Here is a 9,623-nt window from a genome sequence, read left to right as displayed (position 1 = left end):
ACACACACTCTTTTCTTTCTCTCCTCTCTTGCATTCATATTACCTGAATCTAGAAGCATGGGTTTACACAATTTAATGCTGCAATTTTACATATGACTTGTTCAGTTGAAATATAACACTGAATAACCTGTGGGTAAATTTCAAACTATTGCTAACGTGGGAAATTGACTACATATATATAACTAAGATTTAAAAGCAGCGATCAAAAACTAATATAAAAAAAAGAGCATCCAATGTTAGTTCTCAGCTTGTTCTTCTGGCCTGTAACACTGACGTCGGAACTCTTGGCCGTATTCGTGGATCCATTTGTTGGATACTGTGGAAGGACATATTATAGAATTAAGCATGCCTCATATATAACCAAATATTTGATGTAATATGCATGTCTTAGTGTATGTGGATAGTTGTTTGTAACAGAATACGATGATAACTATTAGGATAGAGTTAATATATAGAGATGGTACATTGTATTTGATAACTTAGGATAGAGTACATGGTAGTAAGGTTGTATATAATGCTCTACAGTACTAAGATTGACGAGATGGAGAGAGCAAAAGATGAGGGAGGGAAGAAGAAACAGACTAAGACAGAGGAGAGATGCATGGACACATGAAAAGGAGTGAGCCAGCCCAGCATTGAGAGAGAGAGAGAGAGAGAGAGAGAGAGAGAGAGAGAGAGAGAGAGAGAGAGAGAGAGAGAGCGAACGAACGAACGAGCGAGCGAGCGAGAGAAACAGAGAGAGAAACAGAGATAGAGAGAGAGAGAGAGAGATATATCTGATAATGAACATGAAATAGAAATGACTTACCCCATTTAGATCCTACCAATACAGGGCATGCTGCATGTCTAGTAGTATAGTCACCTTCTCCTGATTGTAATAAATTGTACCAAAATGCTCCCGTACCCTATAACACATAAAGTAAAGAAGGTTAAACATGTCAATTTATTGAACATCATTCAGGTGTTCATTCTTATTTTCATGCTGAAGCTAACACTGATGTAAAGTTAGGAGAACTCAAACTGCAGTTGGCTGTTTTATTTGGAATGGTATTCCATGCTGAAGCTAACACTGATGTAAAGTTAGGAGAAGAACTCAAACTGCAGTTGGCCTAACAGAAAGTGTGCATAAACAGAAATCTATGGGAACTAATATATCTTGGAGTCTGGACTGACTTTATGGGCACTCCACGTTGTTGTATGTGCAGCACCCCCAATGATGAATCTCTCTCAGCTTAATAGTTCTGATGCAAGGCCAGAAAATGAAAAAACTGTACAATGGTAACCTAGTCCATCACATTGGGTAGGTAGGTTGATTTTGTTTTGTATTGGCCATGGATATAAAAACAAGCCATATATAATAATGGTAAAACATTTCAAGTTGAGTTTACATAGTACTTGGGGCATTAAAAAAAATTGTGTGGTTCCGATGACATTCAATTTTAGAATAGGTGGGGTAGGTAGATTTTTCATTTTATTTTATTATATATTTTTTTATATGTGAGTGTTTAGTTCAGGTTTTCCATTATTTTCCAAATGGTCCCTGTGTTGTTTATTTCTTCCTATCAGATGTACAGCCATTATAGAGTGGAAGAATACTTTTATATCATCTTTTTTTAAGTTGATGTCAGTTTCCGCACCAACTATTTCTTGCATGACTGCGATTTTATTATTATTTTTCTCGAATACATAAAAAAAAGGTTTAGAGTTGGCATGAAAAACTATGTGGGGTCGGGTAACTGGAACCAAACAAATTTTTTGGTTTGGCCTTATTCAGTAATTTTGACACCTCCAAAGGTTAAAAGTTGTTTGAAAATAAGGCTATGTAGGAGGCATAAAATATTGAAGCATAGATTTAATTTAAGTCTTAGTATGTTTGAATATGATATTAAAATACTAGAATTCAGAGACAATTATATGCAGTACATATTATCTGGCTAAGGAGTATATTTTATGGTGGCAAAGCTGAAAGATATTTTGTGGATGTGCACTTGGTCAATGACTTCTCCAGCAGTTTAATTTGGTTTATTTTCTGGCCCAATGACTTGTCAGCCCCCTTCCCATTGTTGTAAATTCTGCTCATTCTGATGTATTCTTAAGAAAATGTAAAGAAATCCCTTTAAATAATTTTGAAACAAAGTGTGCATAGTACTAGTAGTCCAGTAGCTATGTTACTGACATGTGAAGCCAGAATGAGGATATATTGCCCATTACCAAAAAAAAAATGAAATGCCAAAAATATGGGTAGGGCTTATCACCTTATTTTTCATTTTTTCTGGTCTAATACTTCTTCAAAGGAAATTAACAACAAGTGAACGCTTTAGGTCAGCAAAATTGCTACACTGCCACCAGAGGGCGCCATCAGCACTTACCTTTTCTGGGACTAATCTTGCCCCTGCACTTGGAAATACAGTGGCACCTCCAGCTTCAACATCACTCATCTAACATACAGCAGGGTGGCAAGACAGCAGGGTAACAAAGCAGCAAAGCAACAGGATATAAGCAGGAAGGGCAGCACATACATACAAGCAGAAAATAAATGTCAAAACACAAGTTAACAATTGACTCACTTTTTCAGGGAGCAATCGAGCACCGATTCTGGGGAACACAGTTGCCCCACCTGCTGCGACATCACTCATCTAAAACAAAAATTGCATATCATGATTAAATCACTACATATTTTTCTCTAAATGTGGTATTTGATCAGTTAGTAGTGCCATCTACATGGGACTCAAAATGCTACCAGCGTTTTGAACATTGAGTGTTATATTATAAGACGGATTCTGATTGGCTACTCAGAAGTATGAGATTGGGTTCAGGAAAACCTATAGCATTGTATCTAATGTAGGTAGCAGTGCTCACAAGAGAACAAATGACAGTAAATGTACCAGCCAAAAAGAAATTGTGCTGTATACATTACATTGGATTTTAATCAGATTGGACTTGGGACTGCCTTAGGTAGAATGCCCTATGACTAGATGGGCCAGAGTCTGTACAATCAAGAAGAAACAAATATTTCTTAGAGTAATACTTACATAAAATAACATTGTGGCAATTCTGTTACCACTGTTCAATTCTTTGAAAGCATTAAGCTCCTCTTTCTGAAATGAAAAAATGTCAAATACATATTTCTCTCTCTTAAATCTACAAACTGACATATCATCTTAAATTGTGTTAGTACAAATCAACTATACAGCCTCTTTCATGTTACTCTCCATTGGCTCTGTTTGATGCAACCATGCACTAAGATGGCACAATTGAAATTTCTTGCTACATTTTGAGAAAAATGAACTAGACGCAGGCACCAATATTTTGACATCTGCATTTGATGTCTGTATATGGTGGCATGTTAGTTCATTTCATTTAGACAAACTGTTGCAAGAAAACATTCATCTAAACTTGATATCTTAAAGTGTGGTATGTGCAGTTACATACATAAATCATCTTATGTCAAAGAGGATGACTTCCAGTATGGTGTAACTGGATGGCGGTGTAAATTTGGGGTTTTTTATGTCCTTTTTCTTGTCTTGTTGAACTTTCTTTTTTGTGTGGCATGTAATGTTTTGGTGAGTGGTAACAGGGCCCAGGTGGAAATCAATAAAAATAAATAAATAAATAAACTTTAAATCAGCTTTTGTTGTTTCCTGGCTACCCTGTTCTTAAATAAATTCTACTACTACTACTACTACTACTACTACTACTATTACTATTACTATTACTACTACTACTACTACTACTACTACTACTACCACTACCACTACCACTACCACTACTATTACTACTACTACTACTACTACTACTACTACTACTACTACCACTACCACTACCACTACTACTACTACTACTACTACTACTACCACTACTACTACTACTACCACTACCACTACTACTACTACTACTACTACTACTACTACTACTACTACTACTACTACTACCACTACTACTACTACTACTACTACTACTACTACTACCACTACTACTACTACTACTACTACTACCACTACTACTACTACTACTACTACTACTACTACCACTACTACTACTACTACTACTACCACTACTACTACTACCACTACTACTACTACTACTACTACTACTACTACTACTACTACTACTACTACTACTACCACTACCACTACCACTACTACTACAACTACTACTACTACTACTACTACTACTACTACTACTACCACTACTACTACTACTACTACTACTACTACTACTACTACTACTACTACTACTACCACTACCACTACTAGTACTGCAGTTCTTACTAGTTTCTGCATGGTTCTATCAAACAGAGCTGCAGAACAGTACCCTGAAATAGGCTAGAGATGATTAAATACATGTGAATGACATGACTGAAATAACATCTACCTTAAACATACAACTGATGGCACCTGGGACCCTATTTTGCATATGACTGACTGTATGTTTGGAGGCGGAGAACTTGTGATGACTCACTGGCAAGTAATCACCAAAATGAAATTAGACGGTGATATACCACCCTCCATAATGTCCTAAGGGAGAACATGTAAATGCGTTGACAAAATGTTGACATCAACTTACATGATTTGAATAACATTTTTCTTATCAACAGGGTCCACAGAATTTGTGGATCACCACCTTGTTAATGAAGCACTTTGTTTGAAACACAAATTGGGCTGAATCATAAATTTCATTTCATCTTCAATAGCCATAAGAATTACAGAACAGCATAGCGCCCTCACTAGCTTGCAAAGGGAAAACTTTGTATCACAACCAAATACTATCAACAATATGGTGTTCATATGAAATGGCCAATAACATTGTTCCTGTCCAGGAACCCTATTTTATTTTCTACGTTTTCACAAATACAGCTATATCAATGTTGCCTAATTTTATTTAAACATGGGTTGAATCAAATTTAGGTGATCTTTTAGGGGGTATCCAAATTTTAAGGTGTTTTTTTAAAAAAAATATTTTAAGAAAGAATTATTCTTTGAATTTCTGTAGTAAATGAACTTCAGCTTAATAATTTATAACAAAACCACATTTTCATTTCAACAGAGGGAATATAACACAACCTTCTAATACCAGCACTTTTTAGCATTAAATTAATAAGTCAATTTCTAACTTGTACATTGTCAACTTGGAAACAAATTTCAATACTCTTGGTGTGGAAAACACATCAACATTATTACACCAAATATCTCCACTTTTTCATTAACTTAATGTTTAACTTGTATATGATCAATTCGGGACACGATTTCTCAAATTAGGTTGTAAATACTTTTTTTAGCAAGAAAAATAACATGCATCATAAAACTAGTACCAACATTTTTTAGCATTTAATTTTTAACCTACATACGCCTATTCTGAATGTTGTTATTAATCCTTTTGGCAAGAAAAATAAATAGAGACATGAAAACTCACGGTAAAGTACCAGCATTTTTTCCATAATTACTTGGGAAGTTAATGTTTAACTTGTATGGATTACTTACATTAATATTTAGACTGTATCGTGTACATTTCTATATTTGTAAATATTCCCATCCATCATTTTAATACCATATTGTAAATTAATAATTCTACTGTGGCATAAAAATTCATTTCCTTGATTATTTTTTGCAATGTGAGAGGAAAATGGTAATTTGAAACCCCCAGGACAGAAGAGTTTTATAGTTTTTATTTATAATTACAGTATACCAGCATGATACACTTCAATTAAAGGCCAGTGTTGCAATCCCAAGTTCTCAAATTAATGGTAAGTTATCATTGGAGCCATAACAATTAAATGGCAGCATTTATTTGTTCAGACCACAAAATTTTCTATAGCTCTGCCATACAGTAATCCATTTTTCATCTCGTGGCAGATCTCATCAGATCCCGCGTCAGACACTGCATCCATAGCAACCAAGTGAGGGCGGTCAAGCTGAAAGTGTCAAACACTTAGCAACACATTGACTAAAGGCTAAGTTTCAATCCCAGGTTCTCACTTTACTGTTATCTTATCAGTGGAGTCATGAGGATTAAACAGAGTATTATTTTGTTCTGGGCAAACTTTTTCTATAGCTCTGTCAGACACCTCTTTTTTTCTAGTCTAGGTCCCGATAGGGACTGTATAATGTACTACAACCCCAGTCTAGTCAATCCCCTTGCTTTCAAATCTAAAGAGCACAGATATCTGTGCTCCCCCTATGGCGTTCATATAAACATGATGACGTTGTGGTGTCCCCACATGATTTTAGTCTGGAGGTGGTGTCCTGATTGGATATTTGTATATCATAGTCGAAACTGAATCAGCTGTACCAAATGAATATTAATGAGTGATGACGACAGCCTGTCAATCTGTGATGGATTACTACTGACATGCGCTATTTGCACTTTGCTCACCGTGGGGGGTTGAAACACATTTAACACCTTGAGCAAGGGGATAGACTAGACTGGGATTGCAGTATGTAATAATATGGTCCCTGTCAGGACCTAGACTAGTTTTTTCATACACACTAAATGTTAATCCTAATCTGAATATACCTTTAAAGCTGCACTAGCTGTAACTGGAACATTTTTTGAAACTGCTTTGTAGATATAATGACTTTAGATAGTGCACACCCTGAACATGTACTGCATCACCAGTGAGTAAACATATTTTTGCAGCTGTATATACAAACTGATTTTTGGGTCCACACACAAAAATCAGCACCCTCAACTGTGATCATGATTTCAACCTATTTCTGTACTGCTTATGTATAATATCAACCACTGATTATACATGTACAATGTCTAATTATTGTATTTTAACAATTTTCAGTGAATAGATTGTGGTTATTTGATCGAAAAATGATACTAGAGTTACAAACTAGTAGAGTCCCAGTTGCAGCTAGTGCAGAGTTTAACTGAGAATGATATTGTGTTAATACATGGCTTGATGATGAAATGAATAAAGCATGCAGCATCTTAAAAATTCAAAATATGATAATTAGTTTACAATGAATTGTGTTATTGTGTGATTTATATTGTATTCTATTTTTAATACTTTTAGTCACTTTGGCCGATTTCATCAGCTTAATGCAGATTTGAGTTGAATATCACATTTGCATACTTAAATTTTACTCAATCAATCAGCTTCGAGTTCAGCATATCAATATTTTATACTAATTGGTGATTGGCTGGAATCAAATTTGAATATTAAATTTGCATACTCAAATCAACTCAGCAAATGAGCTTAGAGATCGGCATACAATTTTTTTTTCACCTACAGTATTTACAACTGATAAATGTTAGTGATTAGTCGGTATCAAATTTGAATATTAAATGTGCACATGTACATGCAACTTACAGATCAGTACATGAGGAATAGAACAAAACAAAATGTTTACCAAGTTTACCAGTACTTACGCGTAGCTTGGTGAAATCAAAATGTGGTTCGTAGTGACCACCTATGCCATAATTAGCCACCTGTAGGGAGAGAACATGATACACAGACGTACTTACTTAGCTGCCGTTGACTGTAAGACTTACCCTTGCAAAGTCAAAGTGGGGTTCATAGTGTCCACCTACACCATAGTTAGCAACCTATAAAGAATCCAATATTACATATCAATTACATGTACAACTATCATCCTAAAAAATCTACTAATTTGAGAACAAGGTAGAGAGGGTAGCTTGTAAGATACGCCGTGACGGGGTGCCCTCACACATCAACCAACACCTCTCAGAGGCTGGTGAGAGCAAAGCAATATGACGTATCTTACATGTCACAGATTGCATAGCTTTTCATACCTTGTTCACCTTAAGTATTAAACCCGGTGTAGATTTCAGCTGTTTTGTGCCTTTTATAAAGGAGAATGCCACTGAAGCAAATAAAGGCATTTTCATAAACTTTGCATTCTAGAGAACCTTTTCTGTCTTTCACATCACAAACATTAGAATTCAGCTGCTTAGTGCCCTCTAACTTAAGGTGAAAGCACTGCAGCAAATAAAGGCATTTTCATAAACTTTTGGATCTGGAGAGTCATTTCATGATTTTTATATCACCTACAATATGTGCAACAGCCATGAAATACTGGATTAAATCTTGGTCTTCATTCATTGATCAGTGGAAGTCTTTGGCATGGACACAAACAGTCTCATAGCAGACAATGACGTGTATGAAATAGCACACTATGTTCATGATTGTTGCATTTGAACGCAATGAATAAAGAACAAGTTTCGAGGGATCGCCAAATGACTGTGTGTATCATACACATTTAGAGAGATAAGAAACAGGCTTCCCACAGACCACTCATTACAAACATAAACAACACCACACTCCTGCTGACAAGCAGGCACTGTATGTGCACACACATATCACTTGTAACTTTGAATCAATACACTTGTATGTGTCAAAATCTGAGCCTGCAATGTGATGACTTTCAATAGCGTGTTTGTTCCAAGGATGATGTGTGTGTGTGTCTGTGTATCAGTAGGGGTCAGATGATGTTGTTTATATTTGTATTGAGTGGTCTGTGGGAAGCCAGTTTCTTATCTATCTAAATTGTTCTTGGGGAACACAAAATGTGTATGATATGCACAGTCGTTCGGCGATCCCTCGCTATTTTACCTACAGTATTTACAACTGATGAAATGTTAGTGATTAGACGGAATCAAATTTGAATATTAAATGTGCACATGTACATGCAACTTACAGATCAGTACATGAGGAATAGAACAAAACAAAATGTTTACCATGTAATTTGTGTACTCAAACATTATTACTTCAAAAGAAGTACACATTTCATTCTCCAAATGATTATAATTTCACAGATCAACACCAATCTAGTAAACAAATTTGTTTTCAAAGAGTTTATCTAATCACAGACATGGATGAAACTGAATAGCAACAGGTAGAGTTGTTCCTTGTCTGTGATCTAATAGAGTGTATATGCCTGGGGTAGTAAGTGCACAACATTTTTAAGTATTTAATAGATGATTGGACAATGTCGCATAAACTCAACAAATGAACACCATTTAAGTCAAAACCCCCTCCCCCTAAACAAATGTTCACAAGTGTGACATCAAACATTTAGATATGATGTAAACTATGGTGAACATTGTAGTGGTCACACCACTGTCATCAATGTAATGTAAAAATATGATTGTAAACACATTAAAATACTGCCAGAATCCCAGCACCATATCTCACAGAAGTAAATTTTTATCAACTTATCAACATCTCAGTAGTAAATACAAAAGCTGTTATCAGTGAAGGAGTGAAAGTTTTACATTGAAGTTTACTTATTGGGCTTGTGTGACATTGTGTGATCGTCCCTGACAGGAACCTGGAGAGCCGTGTACAGTAATAATGCCTATGGCACCGATGCACAAGTGAATGCAGTAAAGCATTAGAATAAAGAGATTGGTCACCTTTCATCACAGAAGTATTATCTATTCTAAAATTAGGAATGAAGAAACCAAATTTCGATGGCAGAACACCAACAAATGATAATATGAGAAAACACAAGAAAAAACTTCTGAATTTTTTTTTGACTGTGAGTAGCAATTTTATTTGATATCGCTTACTTCTACAATGAGGGTGGAAAAGGGATATTTTTAAACTCATAATCCCACTATAATATCAAAATAAATGTTATTCCCCAATATTT

The 9,623-nt window shown here is 35.4% G+C and overlaps 1 protein-coding gene across 3 annotated transcripts in view; it reads right to left on the bottom strand.

Annotated features, from left to right (window-relative positions):
• The window catches only part of LOC144452359 (prolyl 4-hydroxylase subunit alpha-1-like), a 32,402-nt gene continuing 22,779 nt past the window's right edge, over nucleotides 1-9,623 (bottom strand). The window contains exons 10-15 of one of the 3 annotated variants that reach the window (XM_078143451.1): nucleotides 7,378-7,437; nucleotides 4,272-4,325; nucleotides 3,033-3,098; nucleotides 2,568-2,636; nucleotides 809-905; nucleotides 1-316 (exon numbers count right to left, since the gene is read on the bottom strand). In XM_078143451.1, the coding sequence (XP_077999577.1) occupies nucleotides 237-316; nucleotides 809-905; nucleotides 2,568-2,636; nucleotides 3,033-3,098; nucleotides 4,272-4,325; nucleotides 7,378-7,437 (426 nt within the window). In that variant the 3' untranslated portion in view covers nucleotides 1-236. Of the gene's footprint in view, nucleotides 317-808; nucleotides 906-2,567; nucleotides 2,637-3,032; nucleotides 3,099-4,271; nucleotides 4,326-7,377; nucleotides 7,438-7,500; nucleotides 7,555-9,623 lie in introns of all 3 variants that reach the window. The other 2 variants (XM_078143453.1, XM_078143452.1) reach the window with 2 other exon arrangements.

Source organism: Glandiceps talaboti, chromosome 22, assembly GCF_964340395.1.
Source record: "Glandiceps talaboti chromosome 22, keGlaTala1.1, whole genome shotgun sequence".
NCBI classification, from domain to species: Eukaryota; Metazoa; Hemichordata; class Enteropneusta; family Spengelidae; genus Glandiceps; species Glandiceps talaboti.
Note: the sequence above shows the minus strand (reverse complement) of the source record. Positions and strands in the feature narration are given on the sequence as shown.